This window comes from Salmo salar, chromosome 16 (genome assembly GCF_965601325.2).
Source record: "Salmo salar chromosome 16, fSalSal1, whole genome shotgun sequence".
NCBI lineage: Eukaryota > Metazoa > Chordata > Actinopteri > Salmoniformes > Salmonidae > Salmo > Salmo salar.
This window is the reverse complement of record NC_138306.1, coordinates 71585473-71610855: the sequence shown is the minus strand read 5'-3', so window position 1 is coordinate 71610855 and position 25383 is coordinate 71585473. Positions and strand designations below refer to the sequence as shown.

General features: G+C 42.5%; 2 protein-coding genes and 2 pseudogenes across 4 annotated transcripts in view; 3 read left to right on the top strand and 1 right to left on the bottom strand.

Annotated features, from left to right (window-relative positions):
- Positions 1 to 3541: 3541 nt before the first annotated feature.
- On the top strand, positions 3542 to 6581 carry LOC106574454 (glucagon-1). Its single transcript, XM_014150353.3, has 6 exons — positions 3542 to 3734; positions 3931 to 4031; positions 4289 to 4444; positions 5026 to 5142; positions 5745 to 5888; positions 6145 to 6581. Exons 2-6 carry the CDS (start codon positions 3937 to 3939, stop codon positions 6167 to 6169), a joined length of 537 nt encoding a protein of 178 aa, XP_014005828.1. The 5' UTR covers positions 3542 to 3734; positions 3931 to 3936; the 3' UTR covers positions 6170 to 6581.
- Positions 6582 to 6948: 367 nt separating this feature from the next.
- Positions 6949 to 16978, top strand: LOC106574452 (adenylate cyclase type 10-like; annotated as a pseudogene).
- A 182-nt stretch (positions 16979 to 17160) lies between these two features.
- Positions 17161 to 19110, top strand: LOC106574455 (adenylate cyclase type 10-like; annotated as a pseudogene).
- A 369-nt stretch (positions 19111 to 19479) lies between these two features.
- Positions 19480 to 25383, bottom strand: part of LOC106574399 (sodium-driven chloride bicarbonate exchanger) — a 52527-nt gene continuing 46623 nt past the window's right edge. For 2 of the 3 annotated variants that reach the window (XM_014150253.3, XM_014150255.3), the window contains 8 exons: positions 24849 to 24962; positions 24616 to 24777; positions 23990 to 24241; positions 23591 to 23833; positions 23209 to 23331; positions 23004 to 23071; positions 22590 to 22703; positions 19480 to 21661 (listed from right to left, as the gene is read on the bottom strand). In XM_014150253.3, coding sequence (XP_014005728.1) covers positions 21601 to 21661; positions 22590 to 22703; positions 23004 to 23071; positions 23209 to 23331; positions 23591 to 23833; positions 23990 to 24241; positions 24616 to 24777; positions 24849 to 24962 — 1137 coding nt within the window. In that variant the 3' untranslated portion in view covers positions 19480 to 21600. Of the gene's footprint in view, positions 21662 to 22269; positions 22308 to 22589; positions 22704 to 23003; positions 23072 to 23208; positions 23332 to 23590; positions 23834 to 23989; positions 24242 to 24615; positions 24778 to 24848; positions 24963 to 25383 lie in introns of all 3 variants that reach the window. The other variant, XM_014150254.3, reaches the window with a different exon arrangement.

Genomic DNA, 25383 nt, shown 5'->3' with positions numbered 1-25383 from the left:
GATTGTGGATTCTTACTGTAGGGGATCGACAGTACATACAGTACCAGTCAAAAGTTCAGACACACCTACTCATTCAAGGGTTTCTCTTAATGTTGTACTATTTTCTACATAATAGTGAAGACATCAAAAACGATGAAATAACACATATGGAATCATGTAGTAACCAAAAAAGTGTTAAACAAATCAAAATATATTTTAGATTCTTCAAAGTAGCCACCCTTTGCCTTGATGAAAGCTTTGCACACTCTTGGCATTCTCTCAACCAGCTTCATGAGGAATGCTTTTCCAACAGTCTTAACCTCTTATGGCTAGGGGGCAGTATTTTCACGGCTGGATAAAAAACGTACCGATTTAATCTGGTTACTAATCCTACCCAGTACCTAGAATATGCATATACTTATTATATATGGATAGAAAACACCCTAAAGTTTCTAAAACTGTTTGAATGGTGTCTGTGAGTATAACAGAACTCAAATGGCAGGTCAAAACCTGAGAGATTCCTTTACAGGAAGTGGCCTGTCTGACCATTTCTGGAACTTCTTTGCCATCTCTATCTTTTACTAAGGATCTCTGCTCTAACGTGACACTTCCTACGTCGTCCATAGGCGCTCAGAGCCCGGGAAAAACCTGAATGTCGTCATCCCAGCCCCAGGCTGAAACACATTATCGCCTTTCTCAAGTGGCCGATCAAGGGACTCTGGGCTTAGGCGCGTGACCTGCCCGCCCCCGTCTTTGTGATTTTTTTTCCTCTGTTTGCCGAAAAGGAGATTCCCGGTCGGAATATTATCGCTTTTCTACGAGAAAAATGGCATAAAAATTGATTTTAAACAGCGGTTGACATGCTTCGAAGTACGGTAATGGAATATTTAGAATTTTTTTGTCACGAATTGCGCCATGCGCACGACCCTTCTTTACGATTTCGGATAGTGTCTGGAACGCACGAACAAAACGCCGCTATTCGGATATAACGATGGATTATTTTGGACCAAACCAACATTTGTTATTGAAGTAGCAGTCCTGGGAGTGCATTCTGACGAAGACAACAAAGGTAATGAAACTTTTGTAATAGTAAATCGGAGTTTGATCAGGGCTAAACTTGGTCGGTGTCTAAATGGCTAGCCGTGATGGCTGGGCTATCTACTGAGAATATTGCAAAATGTGCTTTCACCGAAAAGCTATTTTAAAATCGGACATATCGAGTGCATAGAGGAGTTCTGTATCTATAATTCCTAAAATAATTGTTATGTTTTTTGTGAACGTTTATCGTGAGTAATTTAGTAAATTCACCGGATGTTTGCGGGGGGTATGCTAGTTCTGAACGTCACATGCTAATGTAAAAAGCTGTTTTTTGATATAAATATGAACTTGATTGAACAAAACATGCATGCATTGTATAACATAATGTCCTAGGGTTGTCATCTGATGAAGATCATCAAAGGTTAGTGCTGCATTTAGCTGTGGTTTTGTTTTTTGTGACATTATATGCTAGCTTGAAAAATGGGTGTCTGATTATTTCTGGCTTGGTACTCTGCTGACATAATCTAATGTTTTGCTTTCGCTGTAAAGCCTTTTTGAAATCGGACAGTGTGGTTAGATAAAGGAGAGTCTTGTCTTTAAAATGCTGTGAAATAGTCATATGTTTGAAAAATTGAAGTTTTTGTATTTTTGAGGAATTTGTAATTCGCGCCACGCCTATCATTGGATATTGGAGCAGGTGTTCCGCTAGCGGAACGTTTAGATGTAAGAGGTTAAAGGAGTTCCCACATATGCTGAGCACTTGTTGGCTGCTTTTCCTTTACTCTGCGGTCCAACTCATCCCAAACCATCCCAATTGGTTTGAAGTCGGGTGATTTCGAGGTCAGGTCATCTGCTGCAGCACTCCATCACTCTCCTTCTTAGCCCTTACACAGTCTGGAGATGTGTTTTGGGTCATTGTCCTGTTGAAAAACAAATGATAGCCCCACTAAGCGCAGACCAGATGAGATGGCGTATTGCTGCAGAATGCTGTGGTAGCCATGCTGGTTAAGAGTGCCTTGAATTCAAAATAAATCACTGACAGCGTCACCAGCAAAGCACCCCCACACCATCACACCTCCTCCTCCATGCTTCACGGTGGGAACCACACATGCGGAGATCATCCGTTCACCTACTCTGCTTATCACAAAGACACGGTGGGTGGAACCAACAATCTCAAATTTGGACTCAATAGACCAAAGGACAGATTTCCACCGGTCTAATGTCCATTGCTCGTGGTTCTTGGCCCAAGAAAGTCTCTTCTTCTTATTGGTGTCCTTTAGTAGTGGTTTCTTTGCAGCAATTCGACCATGAAGGCCTGATTCACGCAGTCTCCTCTGAACAGTTGATGTTGAGATGTGTCTGTTATTTGAATTATGTGAAGCATTTATTTCTGAGGATGGTAACTCTAATGAACGTATCCTCTGCAGCAGAGGTAACTCTGGGTCTTCCTTTCCTGTGGCGGTCCTCATGAGAGCCAGTTTCATCATAGCGCTTGATGGTTTTTGTGACTGCACTTGAAGAAACTTTAAAAGTTCTTGACATTTTCTGGATTCACTGACCTTCATGTCTTAAAGTAATGATTAACTGTTGTTTCTTTTTGCTTATTTGAGCTAATTCTTGCCATAATATGGACTCGGTCTTTTACCAAATAGAGCTATCTTCTGCATACCACCCCTACCTTGTCACGACACAACTGATTGGCTCAAACACATTAAAAAGGAAAGAAATTCCACAAATTAACTTTTAACAAGACACACCTGTTAATTGAAATGCATTCCAGATGACTACCTCATGAAGCTAAGCTGGTTGAGACAATGCCAAGAGTGTGCAAAGCTGTCATCAAGGCAAAGGGTGGCTACTTTGAAGAATTCAAAATATAAAATATATTTTGATTTGTTTAACACTTTTTTTGGTTACTACATGATTCCATATCTGTCATTTCATAGTTTTGATGTATTCACTATTATTCTACAATGTAGAAAATTGTAAAAATAAAGAAAAACCCTTGAACGAGTAGGTGTGTCCAAACGTAACTGGTACTTTATAATCAAAATCAAAATGACTTTGGTTTGATATGATAATTTGATATCATCTGTAAATGGTTTATAAGTACATTCAGTAAATGGTAATGCAGGTATAGGCTTTGAATAACACATGCATTCATGTTATCTAAAAGGGGATGATCAACAGGGCCCACAATGGAAATGTTCTTGTCTTAAATGGGTGACCAAAGGAAAAACACCCCAAAAATAGTTTCCATCTCTGATTCTATCATAGTTAATATAATCCACAAACCCTGACTCAGCTTCCCATTTACAGTAAACACACACACACACACACACACACACACACACACACACACATACACTATTTGACAGGATGTCATCTTGTTTGATTTCTACACCTAAGTGACAGCTGTTTTCTCGCATGGATAATGCCACATCTTCCATTTTAAACTGACGTTTCTTTGCGAGTTAATCCACTGCAACCAAACGGGGCCCTATGTGTAATGGACTGAGAGTAACAAATGGGTGTAACAGAGTGGGAGAGAGAGAGGATTGGGCCACCGGAGCAGACCCGGCCTTATGGCCATGCTATATAAGACCCCCACAGCCAGTCAGATCACCAAGATACAACCACAAGGAACCAGGACTGAAGCAGACTCTCTCTCTCAGACACACATTTCATCTCATCTACCCGCACATTAACAGGAACAGGTGAGTTTCTTGCAGCCAGGACACGTCTTAATTGATTTAGGAAAATCTGTTTCAAAACTGGATTTGTTTTTCCATTGTGAACAAAACCTTTGATTTTGTCAATGGATATAGGATTGATATGGAGCCTTTTGCTTGTCAATGTAAAATGTACATGACTGTCTTCGGCTAAGTTACTCAATTGTGGTTCTGTCTGCAGGTCACAATGTTTGGCATCCACTCCCTGGCTGGTGTTCTCCTCCTGGTCATCGTACAGAGCAGTTGGCAAGTCCCTCTACAAGAGGCTGAGGACAACTCAAGGTACAGCTCAAAAATGTTATTTTTCCATGGGGGGGAAATGATCCCAATTTTCCATGGGATATTTTAACAAATATTTTCAGAACATATCATAGGGAAAAAAGCGCACAATATACAGTATCAACGTAGAGTACAGACGGAATGACTAGTGTTTAACACATAATGTACATGTATCCAACAGCAACTGTCAATCAAAATTAGACTATAATGAGGCATCTATCAGCATAATTTCAGCATTAAAGATTCTTCTTCTCCTGTAGCTTAGAGACAGCAGACCCACTATTGGAGGATTTGATGGGCGTATCTAACATGAAGAGACATTCTGAGGGAACCTTCTCTAACGACTACAGTAAATACCAGGAAGAAAGGATGGCTCAGGACTTTGTTCAATGGCTTATGAACTCCAAGAGGAGTGGGTGAGTGTTTCAACAGAGTAACATTATATATTTTTAGGCTTATGACTGATATTATACTGCGGGGTGGAGAAATAATAATATATTTTTCTCAATGAGAACCAGGACAGTTCAGTCTTTTGGAAACTTTTACTGTGATGAATGCTGTATATCTTGAGTTGAACAATCAAAGATTTGGATGGAGATATTACAGATTTAAACTTCATCCCAAAATGTTTTGTCAACAGCACCATGTATATTATGGCATTGTTTGTACATACAGAGAAAGGACAGTAATGTACTGAGCAACATATTAATATACACAGTACTTCCACGTCAAACAAAGTATCTTGATGTTATTAACACTACTCATCACTTTGAAACTAATACCACCCATCCATTTTCATTATCAACTTATCCTCAACTTCTATATCAATACATACACTTAAAATACAATATTTGAGTGTTTTACTAGCAAAGTTAGTGAAAAACAGTTATAAGAACTCAGAGGCCATTTTAGCTGAGCCAGAATGATTTCACAGTAATATAATTGGTTGAGTGGAGTTTTGTATCCATCACACCATTTCCTCTCTACCTCCATCTAGTGCTCCATCCAAACGCCATGCAGATGGGACCTACACCAGCGACGTGAGCACCTACCTACAGGACCAGGCGGCCAAGGACTTTGTTTCCTGGCTCAAATCAGGACGGGCCAGACGAGAGTAGGCTTCCCTTCAACCTACAGTACCAACATCTTGTGTGTCATGTCTAACGCAAGAAGAAGAGAGAGAGAAAAGATAATCAACAACTTAGCTAATTTATCCATTGCCGCACCGTTGCTTTCTGCTTTCTTAAGGCCTGTGTTGACATTTCATGTGGTCGTGCCCAATAAATCCCATTAAACTATGCTCTGCATTTATTGATACATTTATTGATATTTGCCCCTCGGATGACTGTGTTGTCTGAATTGGAAGAGAGCGTATCACACAGTTGCTGTGTGCATAAACACCTGTTCAGGGAACAAAGGTGTCCTCTAATGCACAACAAATGACTACAGCTACAGATCACTACTTCCGAAATCATCCAATAGTCACAAGGCGCAACTAGAAAAGGGTACATTTCCTGAAGAAAATGTGTATTCTTGCTTCGGCCGACTAAAAATTGAACCCAGCGTGGTTGGTAATTGGGTACAGAAGTATTGAGTGTGGAAGTATTTTGTGTAGAAGTTTTGGGTGTGCAAGTATTGTGTGTGGTAGTATTGTGTGTGGAAGTATTGGGTTTGGAACCACTGACAAGTGTGTGTTATCTTGTGTACTGTACCTAGATCTGCAGAGGAGAGCAGGAATGGTCCAATGAGCAGAAGACATGTAGATGGGAGCTTCACCAGCGACGTGAACAAGGTCCTAGACAGCTTGGCTGCCAAAGAGTATTTACTCTGGGTCATGACCTCCAAAACGTCAGGGAAAAGGTAAACATCAGAACACAACCAGAAGCTGTATGAAAGGGCACCATATTCCCTATATAGTCCACCAAGGCTCTGATTAAAACGAGTGCATATGGTGCCATTTTAGACAACTTTGTAAATGCAGTGTCTTGCCTACATCAATATTTGATCAATAGTGTTTTATTGTCACACTCTTTTTCTCTGTATCTTTCTCTCTCCCACTAAACTATGTTACTGTATGGTGTCACAGATTGATAATTTGTTTTTTTGTTTATTTCAGTAACAAACGTCAAGAAGATCATTGAAAGAAGACAAACGCTTCCTTGTTCAAGAGAAACTTGGATACTGTGCGACAAATGATAAGCCTTGACAAAAACTAAAAGCCATACTAAAAAGCCATACTGCTTAGCATTGTTGTAATGTTGATACAATGTTGGAAATACTTAGATTGTTTACTCTACATTATGTGATACAAAAAAACAGATCATGTATTCTTCCTTAACTTTGTGGTGCATAATGCATCAGGTCAGTTGTCAAATTATACAAATATTTTTCTATAAATTAACATTATTTTCTATATTTGTAATGTTGAAAGAAAGGGAACATGGTAAAAACTCAGATATAATGTGCAAAACTATCTGGTAACATTTGTGTGAATTTGGTTTTTATCCCATATGTATCAAAACCTGCTCTGCAAAATTAAACTCTTTCATTGTGTTTGCTGTACTATGTTTTTGACTCGCCGTGCATCCATACCAATGGAATCCTAAACTATTTCAGTTCATGGTGCTGAAATAACATTCAACTGTTGTGCCAATGATAGTAGTTTATGTACTAGACTAGAGTTGAGCAACTGTAGTTTTGCGTCTCAAAGAAGCTCTGTCCATGGTTCTGAAAACGAAATGCATGGCATTCAAATAACGTCATTTTTTGGTATAAAAAAAATACTTATAATAGCTACTTCTTTTTGAATTGGTTAACCAGAGTTTGTAGTGAACAGCTGAATTCTAAAACGTTCACGGAAAAAAACGGCCGTTCAAATTTGCTCAACGGAAAAACATGATGCCCCTACACTACAGCTAAAATGGGTTGGATAAAGGGAGAGGGTGAGATAGAGGACTCGTACAAAATAAGCAAAATAGCTGCCCATGTACCTGGTCTTGTTGTCTACAACACCTTCACTATCGATACCCCCTACGCGGAGAACTTTCATGGAGTCCTTCTCGTCGCGGATGTATCGGGCAAGCTAATCTCAGTAGCTAGCTACATTAGCTATCTCGCTAGCTAACATGAGCTGGAAACCCATTTCCATCTACATTTAAAAGCTAGCTAGCTAACGTTTGCTAACCCACTAGCTAGAAGTCAACTAATCCATTTTGTATCTTTTTTAGGCTTCACTAATCTGACTGAGAAATTCCGTTTGAGTAGCAAGAAAGGCTATGGAGCAGACGAGTTGACACGCACACTCAACAGCTACATTGTGGAAATTAGCTGTGGTTTCATTAAGTTAAAGCAATACAATATCAATCTAACCTGATGTACCGTTAGTTAACTTAACTTAGACTAAGTTAGTCTAAAAAAAACAATTACCAAGCAATGTTTGTTGCCTGTATTTCAGATATCCTTGATGCTGGGGGGAGATATTCTGAATTATGCAGGTAACAATAGTCTTCCCTCAGCTTTAAGACAAAGATTCACCATGATCACAATTCCTAGCTACAGTACTTTTCTACTCGTCATGGCTAAACAACTTTTAATCACAGGCGATGCCATCTTGGCTCTATGGACGGTGGAGAGGGTCCAGCTCAGTGAAGTAATCTTCCTGGTGGTCAAATGCAGCCTCAACATCTAGGTCCAGTGTGGAGTCCGGGAGCTGAAAGTTAAAATAGGTGCTTGTCTGAGTCTCATACAGGCCGAGAGACATGTTTGTGTTATAACACCAGGGCCCGTATTCACAAAGAGTGCAGATCTAGGATTAGTTTTTCCTTTAAAATCATAAGGAACACAAGCATTTCACTGCACCTGCAATAACATCTGCTAAATATGCGTATGTGACCAATACAATTTGAATTCATTTTGATTTGAATAAGGGACCTGATCCTAGATCAGTACTCTACGCTGTGTGAATTTGTGCCTTGATTATCCGGCTACACTTGACTTCATAGGCAACTAGAACCTCAAATATGATACCCTTTATCCTCTGCTGTCCCAAGATATATCTGCTGGGAAGCTCTCCAAGGTGATCGTAGGAGATGAGATCAGTCAGTACTTTGTGGTGATTGGCCCAGGCAGTGGACAAGGTGCGGCTGGCAGAGGGGTTGGCGGTGGCCAGGACAATCATCTTGTCACCTAACACCTGGGAACTATGTGAGAGGGACAACATCGCCATTGACCCCATAGAGAATGAGAGAGCCGTGAAGGTGTGTGTGTGTGGGGGGGGGGGGGGGGGGGGGGGTGGATGGATAGATGGTTACTAGAGGTCGACCGATTAATCGGAATGGCCGATTAATTAGGGCCGATTTCAAGTTTTCGTAACAATCGTTAATCGGTATTTTTGACCACCGATTTGCCGATACCTTTATTTAACTAGGCAAGTCAGATTAAGAACACATTCTTATTTTCAATGACGGCCTAGGAACGGGGGTTAACTGCCTTGTTCAGGGGGGATTCAGGGATTTGTTTTTGCAACCTTCTGGTTACTAGTCCAACGCTCTAACCACCTGCCTTACATTGCACTCCACGAGGAGCCTGCATGGCAGGCTGACTACCTGTTACGCGAGGGCAGCAAGAAGCCAAGGTAAGGTGCTAGCTAGCATTAAACTTATCTTATAAAAAACTATCAATCTTAACATAATCACTAGTTAACTACACATGGTTGATGATATTACTAGTTTATCTAACGTGTCCTGCGTTGCATATAATCGATGCGGTGCCTGTTAATTTCTCATCGAATCACAGCCTACTTCGACAAACGGGTGATGATTTAACAAGCGCATTTGCGAAAAAAGCACTGTCGTTGCACAAATGTACCTAACCATAAACATCAATGCCTTTCTTTAAAATCAATACACAAGTATATATTTTTAAACCTGCATATTTAGTTACTTGCGTTCATTGCCTGGCTCGTTGCGAACTAATTTGCCAGAATGTTACGTAATTATGACATACCATTGAAGGTTGTGCAATGTAACAGGAATATTTAGACTTAGGGATGCCACCCATTAGATAAAATACGGACCGGTTCCATATTTCACTGAAAGAAAAAAAAAAGTTTTGTTTTCGAGATGATAGTTTCCGGATTCGACCATATTAATGACCTAAGGCTCGTATTTCTGTGTGTTTATTATATTATAATTAAGTCTATGATTTGATAGAGCAGTCTGACTGAGCGGTGGTAGGCACCAGCAGGCTCGTAAGCGTTCATTCAAACAGCACTTTCGTGCGTTTTGCCAGCAGCTTTCGCAATGCATTGCGCTGTTTATGACTTCAAGCCTGTCAACTCCCAAGATTAGGCTGGTGTAACCGATGTGAAATGGCTAGCTAGTTAGCGGGTGCGCGCTAATAGCGTTTCAAATGTCACTCGCGCTGAGACTTGGGAGTGGTTGTTCCCCTTGCTCTGCATGGGTAACGCTGCTTCGAGGGTGGCTGTTGTCGATGTGTTCCTGGTTCGAGCCCAGGTAGGAGCGAGGAGAGGGATGGAAGCTATAATGTTACACTGGCAATACTAAAGTGCCTATAAGAACATCCAATAGTCAAAGGTATATGAAATACAAATCGTATAGAGAGAAATAGCCCTATAATTCCTATGTAACGCCCTGGCCATAGAGAGGGTTTTTTGTTCTCTATTTTTGGTTAGGCCAGGGTGTGACATGGGTGGGCGTTCTAGGTTTCTTTTTCTATGTTGGTGGTTTTCTTTGTTTCGGCCGTGTATGGCTCTCAATCAGGAACAGGTGTAGATCGTTGTTGCTGATTGAGAGTCATACATAGGCAGTCTGTTTTTCCTTTGGGGTTTGTGGGTGAATGTTGTGGGTGAATGTTTTTCCTAGGGAGTTTTTCCCAAACCACCGTGCTTCTTTCACATGCATTGCTTGCTGTTTGGGGTTTTAGGCTGGGTTTCTGTACAGCACTTTGAGATATCAGCTGATGTACGAAGGGCTATATAAATACATTTGATTTGATTTGATGTCTAGGTTTGTTAATCCTGACAGGACTGTTTGGCTGTCATTCCTTGTTGTGGTTTCTTTTTGTATAGTGTTCATTCGTTTATTAAAATCCTTAATATGAACACATCCTCCGCTGCACCTTGGTCTCAATCTGACGACGGCCGTTACATCCTATAATAACTACAACCTAAAACGTCTTACCTGGGAATATTGAAGACTCATGTTAAAAGGAACCACCAGCTTTCATATGTTCCCATGTTCTGAGCAAGGCACTTAAACGTTAGCTTTCTTACATGGCACATATTGCACTTTTACTTTCTTCTCCAACACTTTGTTTTTGCATTATTTAAACCAAATTGAACATGTTTCATTATTTATTTGAGGCTAAATTGATTTTATGGATGTATTATATTAAGTTAAAATAAGTGTTCATTCAGTATTGTTGTAATTGTCATTATTACAAATAAATAAAAAAATTGGCTGATTAATCGGTATCGGCTTTTTTTGGCCCTCCAAGTATCGGTATCGGCGTTGAAAAATCATAATCGGTCGACCTCTAATGGATACAGCTACGAATGTAGTTTCAAGTAGGCGGGTGGTTGCTAGATGACTGTATGTAAATAGTGTCATTCAATGCAGGTGCGATACATCAAGCGAGAGCCCAGTTTTTCTCTTGAGAAGTACCAGGATGCAATAGGAACATCTGTAGAGCATGAAAAAGTGACAAGAGGTACAGTAAAGAAAGTAGCTAGATATCAGCCTGTGATATTTCTACTTGCATGATTGTGTTGTAACATCCTAACCAGTCGTTTTTTTGGTCTACAGATTGTGTGAGGAGAGCATCTCGACTGATGTCAAACGCCGAGCTTGAGAAAACTTTACAGAAGTACATAATGAAAACGATTTTGCAGAAGGTAAGAACCTACCTACTACCGTCCTCTTTATTTACAATAGCAAAAGTTGTCCGTTTTTCAAAATCAGAATCATGTATTTGTGAATGTATAAATGTACGCTCTGTTTTAATGTCCACACTACTACTTACCTAGAATTAAGAATTGAGCAAACATTCTAATAAGTATGCTAGTATGGTCACTGGAACATAGCCATGGTTTTCTATTCTGACCTCTCCTCCCTCATTAGACAGATGACGACTAGCCTCTGGAGTATCTGTCTGAAATGCGTCTGGCCACCATAGTGTTTGTCAACATGCAGTTCAGGGGAGGAGAGAGTGACCAGGAGCAGTGTATGACCATCCACCAGGCTGCCATTGGCATCGGTCAGCAGATAGTCAAGCACCACGGGAGGGTCAACAAAGTGTTCATGTTCGACAAGGTCAGTTAGTGGTTCATTCAAGGTGGAATCCTGGGAGTTTATTCACTAGGAACCAAATGAAAGCAAACAGGATGAAACGGGGAGGGACTAACCTGAACTTGTCCAATAAGAAACACTTTGTTGCGAAACGTTTTGATAAATTGTGAACTAATGAATACACCCCAGCAGTTCTCTGTTCCCGGTGGCAATGAGAAAAACGACAAACACAATTAACAAGAAACAGAAACAAAGGGGGCACTCACGAAGACTTTCTTCTTCAGTCAAACCCACTGTATGTTTTTAAATAACAAGGAGTTTGTTGCAGGGCTGTACTTTCCTCTGTCTGTTTGGGCTCCCTGGGGACAAGCGGGAAGATAAGTGTGCCCACGCCTTACAGGCTGCCTATGGAGTACATGACCTTTGCCAGAAAGAGATCCCCAACCTCAAGTAAGGCCCATTTCAGCCTAATATTCTAGGACCACATGCCTTTACTTTTTATCAAGCTACAGATGTTGGATTTTAATTTGATCACCCTGTTGCAGGACATTTTAAACTTGTAGTGTATTTGAGGTTTAAAAAGGCTTCTGAAGTTTGTAATTTCCACTTTGAAATTTCAGACTTGATTTTCCCTTATGAACAACTCCTACAAAAATGTCTATGAATTATAATCCACATAATAATTCACATTCCCTGTTGCTACAGGACTTTTTTCCTGCTCTAGCAAACTGGCTCAAGTTAAGATCCTACATCTGTATTACACTTGAGTGCAACATGTTGTATAGTTAGTTAACAAAAGGTCCAATGTTGTCCAACAGGACTGTCTCTGTTGGAGTAACCACAGGCCCAATGTTCTGTGGTGTAGTAGGACATCCAGTGAGGCATGAATACACAGGAACAATCCCCTTGACATCCTCTTGATGTCACGTCCTGACCAGTAAAAGGGGTTATTTGTCATTGTAGTTTGGTCAGGGCGTGGCAGGGGGTGTTTGTTTTGGTGTTTTTGGTTTAGGTTCTATGTTTTCTATTTCTATGTTTAAATCTATTTTTCTATTTCTATGTTGGGTTTTTGGTAGGACCTCCAATTAGAGGCAGCTGGTTGTCATTGTCTCTAATTGGAGGCCATATTTAGTTGAGGTTTGTTTCACTTGTGTTTTGTGGGTGGTTATTTCCTGTATAGTCTGTGTACCTTATGGGACTGTTTCGTCGTTTGTTTCTTTTGTTTAAGTGTTATTTCTAATAAATTAAGAAGATGAGCACTTTACCCGCTGCACCTTGGTCTAATTCTTACGACGCTTATGACACTTGAACTCTCAGGTGGAACTGTGCTTTGCCACTGCCACCTTACTATAACTTGTTGTAGCCCCTTTTATATTATTTTAACTCACATACTTTTATGTTCAGATTTTGTACAAGTTTTACCAGTTTGACCTACGAACTTTGAACTCTATCTCTGTGTCCTTTGCTGTTAGTGATTGGTCGTAAGGTGAACCTGGCGGCACGGCTGATGATGCACTACCCCGGGGTGGTGTCATGTGACAGCGTGACTTGCTACTACTCAAAACTGCCCCCGTTTTATTTTAACGAGCTGCCCAAGAAAGCCATGAAGGGAGTCAAGAACCCTGGAGTCCTATATCAGTTCATGACCAATAAACATCAGATGTGACCATCTGATGTGACCGACATCATTTATAGTCCATTAACTCATGACTCATACTCACTTTCATATTGAGCACTGTACTATTGTCATGTTAGATAATTAAGTGTATTGTTGTGGCTTTCTTGTATTGAAATGCTACATAGGGAGACATATTGCAATTGTAATAAGAACTTATGAAGGTTCATACATGCTTATTAAACAAAATCTAATCTCCAGAACTGTTGGTAAAGCACCTATGTCCATTGAGAGAGAGGAGGGATATCCTCTTTTGGATGAGTTTACTCAAGTATTGATGATTATGAATGACATGCATTCATCGTGGAAGATCACATTGATTTGAATGATATGTTGAGCTCAAATGCTCCATGGGCCAAGAGAAAGAAATTGAAGTGTACTCCAGCATGCTGAAGGGTTTCTTGGAGGCCAGGGCTGCCCGGTCACAAGAACTACAACAATGTTTTGATCTACGAGGGGCCTATTGGCTATGGCAAGAGCTGCCTGATGGCTGAGGTGGTATACAGAACAGCCAAGGATGGAGTCAGGTCAGTGCCAACTGTTAGTTAGCCGGGTCCCAGATCAGGTCTTGGCAACTACGATGGTCATTGTCATGCCAAATGCACAAACAGATCTGACACCAGACTAGTTGATAATACAACAAATATGTGCTATATCCCAAGCTGTGGTCATTTAATTTCATCGTAAGTGAACCCCAGTAGTGACAAAGAAAAATGGACGTCAACAACAGGGGATTGGAAAGCATTTCTTCTGTCTCCTATCTTTCAGAGTGATCTCGTTTGAGCTGGCCAAGACGGACATCAAACAGTCCAACTACGCTCTCCAGACCCTACTGGCCATCGTCATGTCATACCGAGCGAGAGAGTGTCCTCCTCTCCAAGATCCTAGACCCAAAGATGAGGCAGAACCTCTTCCTTCTCAATGATATCCTGTTAGTCAAGGTAGGTGGGATCTCTGAACGTTCCTTTTCTGAAAGTTATTGTTCTGTTTCGTAGTAGCTAACGAGGGTAGATGGGTCTTTTCTGTATGATCTGTTCTATGCTTTTAGTTTGCTGTGTCTAAGGATGTCACTCAGGGACAGTCAAATGAAAAACAAGAAGATGAGGAACTACTTTCTGGAGTTGTTTTGCAATGTACTGTGGAAGATAATAACGTGGATGATGTAAAAACATGACTTAGGTGGCAATTGATTGTTTGATTACTTAGAATTCAATTGATTCATGATAACTACGTGTGTGTGGTCTGTCCAGTTCGCCGAGGACGAGTCGTGTGCATACGTGCTGGACCAGGATCACTTTGTGGCTCAAGCCTCATTGGCCTTCCTGCTCGAAGTGTGTGAAAGAGCCTCGGTTCTGGTGTGTATCGCCCTCATCCCCCACACCAGTCAGAGTGGGCCCTTCCCGGAGCTTAAGGACCCCCGGACCCTCTACCTTAACCTGCCTGGGCTGGAGCCCCCCCGTCATCGCCCAGCTAGCCTGCCAGATCCTAGGGGTGGTCCGCATTCCTAGCGAGGTGGAACTGTACGTGTACACAAACACGCACACACACCCAGTGTGTGAATATACATACATTATACATATGGACTCTCCGAGGGTGTCTCGGGAGTTGGGAGTTTCACACCTCACACACGTTCAGGTTACCCACTTGTACATGCAGTGAAACAGGACAAATATAAGCATTCGACCGTAGACTCCTCAAAGACAATGGCTTGGGAATTGGGCCTGTTGTGAATACTTAAACTAAACTGAACTATCGTTATCCAGAGGAAGTAAAAAATAATTTATTTAAATGTACACTTTTGAATTGGCTTGTCAGCTGTATAGCTATTTTTTGAAGACTCATTCTAAGGCTGTCACTGTCTCAGTACATGAATATCTCACAGAAGAAGCCATAGTTACCTTATAAAAACATACGTATAAATTAAAAGCGTAATCTGTTTTATAGGCTCCTGCTGGAGAGAAGCCATGGAGTTCCATACTACTGCGAGGAGCTCTTGAAGAGTCTGTAATCTGGGCAATCTGATCGTGATGGAGGAGGTGGAGGAGGAGGATGAGGCTAAAGACGTAGACATCCTGTTCCCTGAGCCCACCCTGGTGGTACACTGCTCCAAACCCAGCCAGGTGGGACAAGAGGAGGACGCCAGGGCCGGAACGCTGGGTAGGAAGATGGATCTGTTGGCTGAAAATGTCTGAGTGGCAGGTCTCCCGGCCTATTAAAACCCTCGTCTGTGAAACAGACAGACCTGTTGGCTGAGAATATATGAGTGGCAGGTTTCCCAGTTTGTGAAACACTGTAAGGTTGCAGGGCCACCCAAGGCATCCATGTTGAAATCCCGCAAGATCACAGCCCTGGACCATTTTGTCGACCGTGCTTTAGTCTGTTTTGTTGGAGAAGCTGCCAAATTCCACGAAGTTCCCATCTCTCTGACATTGAAAGGTGTAGTACAGGGTTCCTGTATTCTGCCCCCAAACACAATAGAACCTCATCTCATTAGTCTTATTTGATAGAAATGACTCATAAATAAAACACAAAAATCATTAAGGATGTTTTCTGTTCAGGCATATCTATAGGCCTACTAATAATATAATTGTCACATTGTACGGGGAGTAAAACATTTAATAAAGAACAGACATGGAACGAGACAGTAACAGCATCGCAAACTAATAATACAGACAAAAAACAATGCAGCAGCAGGGAACAGAGCAAGGGAACTGACAAATATAGGGGAGGAAATAACCAGGTGATGAATGAGTCCAGGTTAGATGGAAGAAGCGCTTGATGCAGGGCAGCCTGGCGCCCTCAAGCGCCGGGGGGGGGGGGGGGGGGGGGCGGGAGCAGACGTGACCCCTTCTAGGGGTACCACCCGGCATCCCACATGGGCGAACCGGCCGAGACATGGGCGCTGGGCAAGCCAGTTGGGGCGTGGAAGCCCAATGAACTGGTAGGAGCGTGAGAGCCTGGTGAGCTGGCTGAGGCAATGGAAGCCCGACAATCCGGCTGAGGCAAGACACCTGTCGATCCCGCTGCAGAGAGGGAGCCCGAAGAACCAGTGGAGTGTGACGTGGAATGGAAACCCTTCGAGCCAACCGAGGCGAGGAAACCTCTCGAGCCAGCCAGGGCGTGGAAACCTGACGGGCTGGCTTAGGCACCCCTGGTTCCATCGGTGGCGGAATCCACCCCGACGTCACCCCAAAAAATAAAAAATGGACCGGCTGGGAGAACAATAAATGACGATCAGGCTGAGGCCCAACGTGGGATGGGCGCCATCCGAGCCAACCGGGGCAAGGAAACCTCTCGAGCCAGCTAGGGTGTGGTAGCCCGACTAGCTGGCTAGGCACCCCCGGTTCCATCGACGATGACCCAGAGCCGATGTCACCACCAACCGGAACGCCAGTACTCCCCAATGCTTCATTCTGTCACATGGATGACGCTGGAGAGACAAAGCAGGTACGGGGAGTAAAACATTTAATAAAGAACAGACATGGAACGAGACAGTAACAGCATCAGCAAACTAATAATACAGACATTAAAACAATTAATTCAGCAGCAGGGAACAGAGAAAGGGAACTGACAAATATAGGGGAGGAAATAAATAGGTGATGAATGAGTCCAATATCGCTGATGCGCATGACGACCATCACCACGCAGATGCTCATCAACATCCTGTCGGAGTCAGAAGACCCAGACAAGCTCGGTAAACAAGTTTGTTCGGTCAGTGGAAATCTTAAACACAACACGGTTCAGTGTGTTGAGGGTGGAGAGAGGAGAAAGAGACACCATTCAGGAAATATAGATTTTCTGACATTATTTTCTATGTCTTCCATCCTTAAGAGAGGGAGTATACAGCAGGGATCATCAACTAGATTAAGCCGCATTACAATTTCGGACGGTCGGGGTTGCCGGAAACAGACAGTAATTACAAATAATTTGTAGACTGCAAAATGACCGCAAGAAGCCCTAACAGATACAGTATAATGTTTGACTAAAACATAATTTCAAACCTTGCTTATGTTTGTGTACGATCACATTTCTCTCTATAATGAGTGTGAATACCTGGGAAAATCACTTGCCGCTGATTTCCTGGCGTTTTTAGTCTGTCAAACAATAAAACATTTTTTGGCTCCGAAAACTTGGGTGGGCCAAATAAAACCACCCGCAGGACGCCAGTTGGGGAACCCCGGTATACAGTCACCCATACACTCTTCAACATCCCTCTCACTCAGACATACCTCCTTTGTCTCTAGACCATCTTCCCGTGCATCGACTACTTCCAGTAGTGTCAGCTGAGTGCTCTGGACAACCAGTGTAAGATCTATGAAAGGATGCTGTGTGGAACCTGTGTTGAGCTGCCTGACTGCATGGAGGGCCTGATCCTCACCAGCTACTTCATTTTGACTTCCTGCTGTACTCAGGCAAGTTTGATATTGCATCCCTGTGGGACACAATCTCCACGTGACATATCTTAGTTAAGGAACTAATGTATAGTAATTATAAATGCCATTTAATTGGCGCTTTTATCCGAAGTGACTTAGTCATGCGCGCATACATTTTACGTATAGTTGGTCCCGGGAATCGAACCGTCATTGCAAGCTCCATGCTCTACTAACTGAACTACAGACGACCACTACTATACGTTGGGTCTCATGGTGTGTGTTCCACGCTTTGCCTTCCATCCGTTTGAGGAGTGCTACACCTTTGTGGAGGAGACCCAGTCAGACCCTAACCTGGTGGCTGACACGAGTCTGATGATGAACCTCTACTCTGCTCTGGCTCTGTGGTGAGTGCACTGATAGAAATGTTATGGATAGAGCCTACATTATTCTTTTCTCTACATGCCAGAGAGGCATTTCTGTTCTACATAACATATTTCTAGCTGAACGTTCTACAATGTTGTGCCTTTCAAAATGCAGCCCGAAGCTATACTCTAGTCCACCCTACCATCTTGTGTGTGTGTGTCTCCCCATCCCGTTCAGCCTAGGCATGCCCGTCTGTGTGAGTGGGAGAAGGCCTGTTTCTTCTACACCAAGGCCTGTGGAGTGACCCAACAGGCTCCCTCATCCATTCACTCCATCCACGGCGTGGTCATGTTCCTAGAGTGTCAGGTGCTGCTGTTCAGGAAGGCCCTGGTGGAGCACAACGAACACATCAAAGCCATCAACCAGAGCACACAGAAGGTAGCCTAGCGACAGTTAGCCTAGCGCGTTGCCAGCGGCAGGCGTTGGGCCAGAAACCGAAAGGTTGCTGGTTCGAATCCCTGGGTCAACTAGTTGAAAAATCTGCCGATGTGCCCTTGATCAAGGCACTTAACACTAATTGCTCTGGATAAGAGCGCCTGCTAAATGACTAAAATGTATGCATGAACAGGTTCATGCACACGCTCACATTCGGACGTGCCTTCACATGCCCATACCCACACACACAGCTGTGTAAGATGTACCTTCAGAAAAGTCACAGCCATATTATAAATGTTTTCCCTGGAACTGTCCTAACAGCCATAGTGTTTCTTATGCAGCACTTCAGAGTTCAACCGGAAGCACTCGACCAACAAGATGTACGCGACCCGGGTGCTGCACCTCAGAGCTTACATGTACGTGCTGGCGGGCCACGAGGCCCTGGCTAACGCCATCCTCATCAAGGCTATAATGCTGTGTCAGCAGCACGCAAACAAGCTGTAGGAGAGCTGGATCACACAGGATCAGGTACAGTACTGGAGGAAAGGCCTGAGATGACAAACGCGCGCACACACACACAAAATCAGGCAGAAGGAAGTACTGGATGCATGGCATGGGATAGCATGCACAAATGCATGCGGGCAAGAGAGTGCACAGTCTCACACACAATCTCACATACCATATAACGAGTATTCACAGGAGGCTGCTGAGGGGAGGACGGCTCTTAATGACCGGAATGGTGCAAATGGAATGGCTTCAAACACCTGGAAACCAATGTATTTGATACCATTCCACTGATTCCGCTCCAACCATTACCACAAGCCTGTCCTCCCCAATTAAGGTGCTACCAACCTCCTGTGATGTGTATGCAGTCATTACACACACAGAACAGAAACCTCAACCACATGCATTTAAAAAAGACTGCAGTTACACGTGGAGGCTAGTGAGGGACCCAGAGGAGCTGACCCACACCCGCTACATCCCAGTGGGTGTGTGTGTGTGTGGGGGGGGGGGGGGGGGGGGGGGGGGGGGGCGAGATCTGGGCTGACAACTCCAGCCTGTACCTCACCCCAAAGGAAGAGGACACCCAGCTCCTCAAAGGCCAAGGATAGGGGCCCGGTTCCTTTATTGAGACTGTGGAGAGCACTGTATATGAGGCACGTTATTGGAGCAGATTAAAAGGAGGTAATGTCATTGCCGATTTGAACTGTGATGTCGTTAAGGGTTAATGAGTGTTGGTATCATTTAATCTCGAACCGAAGTTGATGGCCAAGCTATGAACGTTCACCAAATGAAAGGATGTTTCAGTCACTTTATTGTTTCGTACATTTCTCTCCCTTTCTCTCGTATAACAAATCACATTTATAATAGAACAACAAATATCTGAACTGATCATTTTACACAGATGAGTCGATAAACTCTTAAACATAAACTTGTCTTCAGCTATCAATACTACATTTTAAGGCAGATTTCTACAAGTGGCCAAAATTTGATATTGACCCATTATTATTTCTCTAATAAGTAAAGTCCATCACAACACAGTACAATGGGATAGACGTCGACAACATAAAAACCACAAGTTTTCGGTCACCCCAATTCAACGTTTTTAGTAACATATTAGTAACATTTTACACATGAATAAAATATACTATGTATTGAACATCGTTAAGAGTCTTCACTTGATTACATTTTGCCCTTTCTCACAAAGCCATTATTGCATTTCTATCAATTAACCACAACATCCTGCAGAAAGACACTGCTAAGTTTGATTCACCTTTGTGCAGGTGTTTAAATGCAGTTACTGGTAGTTCAGAATCAGAACACAACATCACTTTGTAGGTGTCAAACAAAACTGGAATGCAGGAGAAGATATCACATAACGTAGCGACAGGGTGACTGGAACATTATGCCGGTAAAACACATTTGTATGCCCGTGGAACACACGTACACATACAGTGCCTTCAGAAAGTATTCACACCCCTTGACGTTTCCCATATTTTGTGTTACAAAGTGATATTAAAATTGATTTAATTGTCATTTTTTTGTCTTTGTCAAAGAGCTACACAAAATACTCTGTCAAATTGGAATAAAATTCTAACATCTGTAAAAATGAGGGGAAAAAAACAGTAATATATCTTGATTAGATAAGTATTCAACTCCCTGAGTCAATACGTTTTAGCTTTTCATTTGAATTCATTTGTTAATTTCAAAAAATATAATTCCACTTTGACATTATGGGGTATTGTGTGTAGGCAAATAGACAAATAAAATCTACATTTTATTCATTTTAAATTCAGGCTGTAACAACAAAATGTGGGAAAAGTCAAGCGGTGTAAATACTTTCTGAAGGCACTGCATCTCTACACGGTCATCTAAAGACTTCACAGACAATAAGATCGTTAAAACCAGAGATCCTATAAATTACTACATGATGTTCTTTGTAAGTCTATGGTTAAAACCCTATAGGAATCACATTACCAATAGGTATAGAATGGCAGGGTTATGCTGCTATGCTAACTGGAATGTAATGGTCCGCAATGCCTGAAATATAACCCTAACCTGCCTCCACACTGTAATGGAGAAAGAAATACTATCAACAAATCTTCAGGAAAATGTCAGTGAAAATTTTACAAATGAGCATTCAAGAAAAAAATGTGTACATTTAACACTTTAATTTGATACATACACAGTATACTGTTTTCGTATCATTAAGTGCACAGACCCGATAGTGATGTCAAATTACAAAACAAAACACATTGCTTATTCCATTAACAAGATTTTCATTGTATATTGTAATAGATTTTTTTTTAAGGATTACTATGTTGAAAAAATAGAAAAAAACATACAAAATACAAACGATTTCATTAAAAAGTAAAGTTTCTTTAAAAACCATTTGGTTGATACAGATGTAGGATCTTAATTTGATCACCCTGTTGCAGAAATACTTGTAGTGTATTTACGGTTTAAAAAGGCTTCTGAAGTTTTGTAATTTTCACCAAAAAATTTCAGACTTGATTTTACCTTATGAAAATATGTTCAGCCCTTACAAAAATGTCCATTAATTATAATTCACACATTTCATGTTACTTCAGGATTATTTTCCTGCTGTAGAAAACTTGCTCAAATTAAGATCCTACATCTGTAATAAATTGACCCACGGGTAGATACACATAATAATATGAATTCCTTGCTTCCTCTGTTGCTGGTATCACCATACATTGACATACATAGAAAATAATCACAGTTAATGTTTGTTGGTTCCTCCATAGGGTAACACTGTTTCTAAAAGATTTACATGAGTTGCACACACACACAGTCTAACATGACGAGAACGTATGGTGCAGCACAGTTCAGAGGTGGTCGAGTGTGGCACGTCAGATGAGTTATTTTCCGCCTCGCGGTGACGATGCCGGTATGGATCACAAACTCGTCTCCCTGTCCAACTTTGAGTCCTTCCTCTTATGTCTTCTCTCGCAACCGCTGGAAAACAAAAGGCTACGTGTCACAAACAGCATTAGAGGAGACACTACATATTCCACTGAACTGACCAGCTGGATGGCATTGTGTATTGGAGCCCTGCATGGCAGAAGTGCCACGCAATCCATTGACTTGGGGTGATATTACCATCATGCATAACCACCCTAAACATGCAGTTGTCCAGAGGCAAACCACACCAGAGCGCGTGCGTGCGTGCGTGCGTGCGTGCGTGCGTGTGTGTGTGTGTGAGCGTGAGCGTGCCACCACCATACGCATGCATTCACATTCCCCAAACCAGTGAGCATGAAACATTCAAAACAAAGAGAGACACCTTGGGACATTTGTTTACAACTCAGTGCCAGCTTTGAGTTTTTTTTTTTGTTTTTTTTACACTGTGGATCTTTATGGGTCAAGAGATAACAGGTCGCTCCAGGGTACTTAAGACTGAAGTCCCACACTCAAACTACGGGAACACTTGCACGACAAAGACCATCACGTTCATATTGTCACCTCCACATCATACAATGATAAACTGCACGTTGGTTCTAGAAAACTGCAATGGAGGGACAAGATATGTAACACCATGCCACTGAGGATTGGGAGTCACTTGCCTTTGGGATATGAGCTTCTGAGAGGTTAGGAAGGGGAGCTTATGATGGGAATGGAATGAGAAAGGATAGGAGTCAAGATAGAAGTTAATGAGCATCTATATCTCTACAACGAAGGGAAGGACAAAAATCCACCTTTTGATATCTACATTAATATCCACATGAAATATGTTTTACAGTATTCACACCATGAACAATAGTAAACAGGAAAGTAGTTCATTGGACAGGTAAATGGCTTGCGGCTAATATACAGGTCCAATAAATAGATTAAATGGCATTTTTTGTTGAAAGGTTTGTATTGATTGATTGGTGGACATTACAACCTTTTGGAGCTTGGATCCTTCTTAGAGCTGTCACTGGGACTAATACTATTCCACACGTTCCCGAAGGAGCCTTTTGACATCTCGTCGGAAATGTTCACCGTGGCGGGATCGCTCCTACAACACACAAAACCAAGGATGCTCTGTCAGTCACTGCATGTTTTCATGGTCAAGACATCCTCTGAAATGTGTTGATGATTAGGCCCCGATCTTGAATTAGCTGAAATCATGGTTTCTGATGCTGCCACTAAAAGAAAAGTGTGGTTGTGTCGCGGTATTGGCAGAACAATTGACAGAACTCATGCGCAACATGGCCCTCTATAGTTAGTCACCAAAACTTGTACCGGGGTTTTTTTTTTTTTTTAAACTAACCTTTCAGTGCCCACAGTCTCTGGATGTTTTGTTAGTTGGACTTACTTGTAATTTCCTTCCAGTGGCAAAGTGACTATCCCTTCCTCCTCCTCCACTATAATACTGGGCTCCTCCTGGAGAGAGAGAAATTAAGAAAGTGACTGTTAAATCACACACTATTGCACCACAAGCCCAGATGATTGACAGAGTCATCATGTGCCAACATATCTGTATGGCTTCAATATGTTTAAGAGCACCAAGTACTGTATACCTCTTCTTCTCCTTCCTCTAGTTTCTTCTTCTTCCACTCAGGCATCAGGTCGTCCAGCCAGCTCAGCTCCTTCTTGGTGAACATGAAGTCCAGAAGCTTACGGATGAACACCAGAGCCAACACCTAGAGGAGAGAAGGAATTCTCCTTACATTCTCCTCCTGTCAACTAAGTGTGGTGAATGACATCGACACGTACTGTACCTACTGTACGTAAAGCTGAAGGTGAATACCGAATGAAATATGAAAGCTAAATAAATGCCAACTTACTCAGACATGACATCTCTTTCTCAATCTCTCTCGTGCACGCACACAGACCCCCCTCCCCCCCGCAACACGCCCACCCTACCCACCCAAACACAACCCCACCCTCCAAACACATTACCATCATGGGGAAGACGATGGCATAATTTGAGGTCTTGATGACCCACAGCAGGACCAGGCAGCTGAGCTGGATGATGGTGAAGAGGTGAACCTTCCTCAGGGGAACGTGTCTCAGGTAGATGAAGTCTGGCTGGTGCTTGGCCGGCATGCCAAACAGCTTGAGACGGTCAAAGAACTGGATACCTCTCAGTGAGGACGCTCCCATGTACAAGAACACTCCATACAGTACAGGCATGGGGATAAACTGGAAACAGACAGACAGCGCTCCATTTAGTCTTCAACAGTTATGTATGCGTGTGACTATGCTCATGCACGTGCGCTTGTGTGCGTGACTGCTAAAGTGTGCGTGTTGTAATTGATCTCATGTATATCTGAGGTCTTGACCTCGGACCTCCCTCACCTTGAGGACAGAGGTCATGAACACGGAGCAGCCCATGAGTAGGAAGATCATGAGGCCGGTGAAGCGCTGCTCTCTGATCCCCAGGAACTTGGGCTGTTCCCCGGGGGCCGAGCACTCGGACTCCAGCTTCAGGCTGTTGACGTGGGAGATGGAGAGCACGGTGGCTGCCACGAACCAGGGCAGGCCCATCACAGAACACACCCCCAGCATCACCCCCACCACAAACAGGTCCAGGTGGTAGCCACAGCCCTTCTGTTGATGGGAACCAGAGATATGGGGTTATAGCATCCATACAGCAGAGATACAGGCAGTATACATAGTCTATAATACATTAACAACAAGGAGATATACTGTATACTGTTCAGATCTTTAGTTATGGAGAAATGAGGAACAGTATGCAAGGCTTTAGTTTAAATGGCAGCCATAGCCAAATGGAACAGAAATTAACTAGTCTCCAAAAAATGTTTGGTCAAAACCCCCAAATAGCTTTTAGGGCTTTGACTGTTAATTATATTGTAATAATGATCTGTTACATTTTCAATTTCACACTTTAGCTGTGATCATTTTTACCATCATATAGCACTAAAAGCTGACACAGTAAAATGACTTCAAATGGCAGCCATTACCTTCAGTTTGTGCTCCTTCCTGTTGATGATAACAGCAGTGATCTGTTGGTCCATGAAGATGAGGATGGTGCAGAGCAGCGCAGGGAGGACCGCGATTATAGTGGTCCACCACGGGTTGCGTCCTATTGGGTTCACTATCCAACCACGGTCGTCTCTGGTTGGCTGTGGGAGGGAGTGAACATGATCATGATCCGTGTGTGTGTGTCTCTGTGTGTGTGTGTGTGTGTACTCACCTTGAACTTGTTGGGGACCTGCAGTTTGGGTGAGGGGATTCCCAGGGCGTAGTCCACTAAGACCATGGTGAGGATGGTGATGAAGACGGCAAAGTCACTGATCTGGGCCCTCACCTGAAGAGCAAGAGATACTCACAGTCAAACTAGGAACTGAGCTCATGGTGAATCTCCTAGTGCTCAGTGTCATTTGAATACAAGTGAATTGTCAGCAACTTCTTCACTTGTCTGCTTGGCGGCACGGTGTATCACATCCATCTTGTTCAGGTCGTTGTTGTAAAAGACAATGTGTTCTCAATGACTTACCTGGTTAAATAAAGGCAAATAATCATAATCATAATAATAATAATAATGATAATAAAGTGCAATAAGTGTAGGATCTCAGATGCCACAAGGGGGCATCAGTCTACCGGAAAATCCATTCTTACTCCTGCAGCACACAACAGCCCTCATTGCCATATGATTGAAACAGAATGGGTAGATTATCATATTATTTCACACAATGAGGCACCAGTAGGCGGTTGAACACTGATTCATC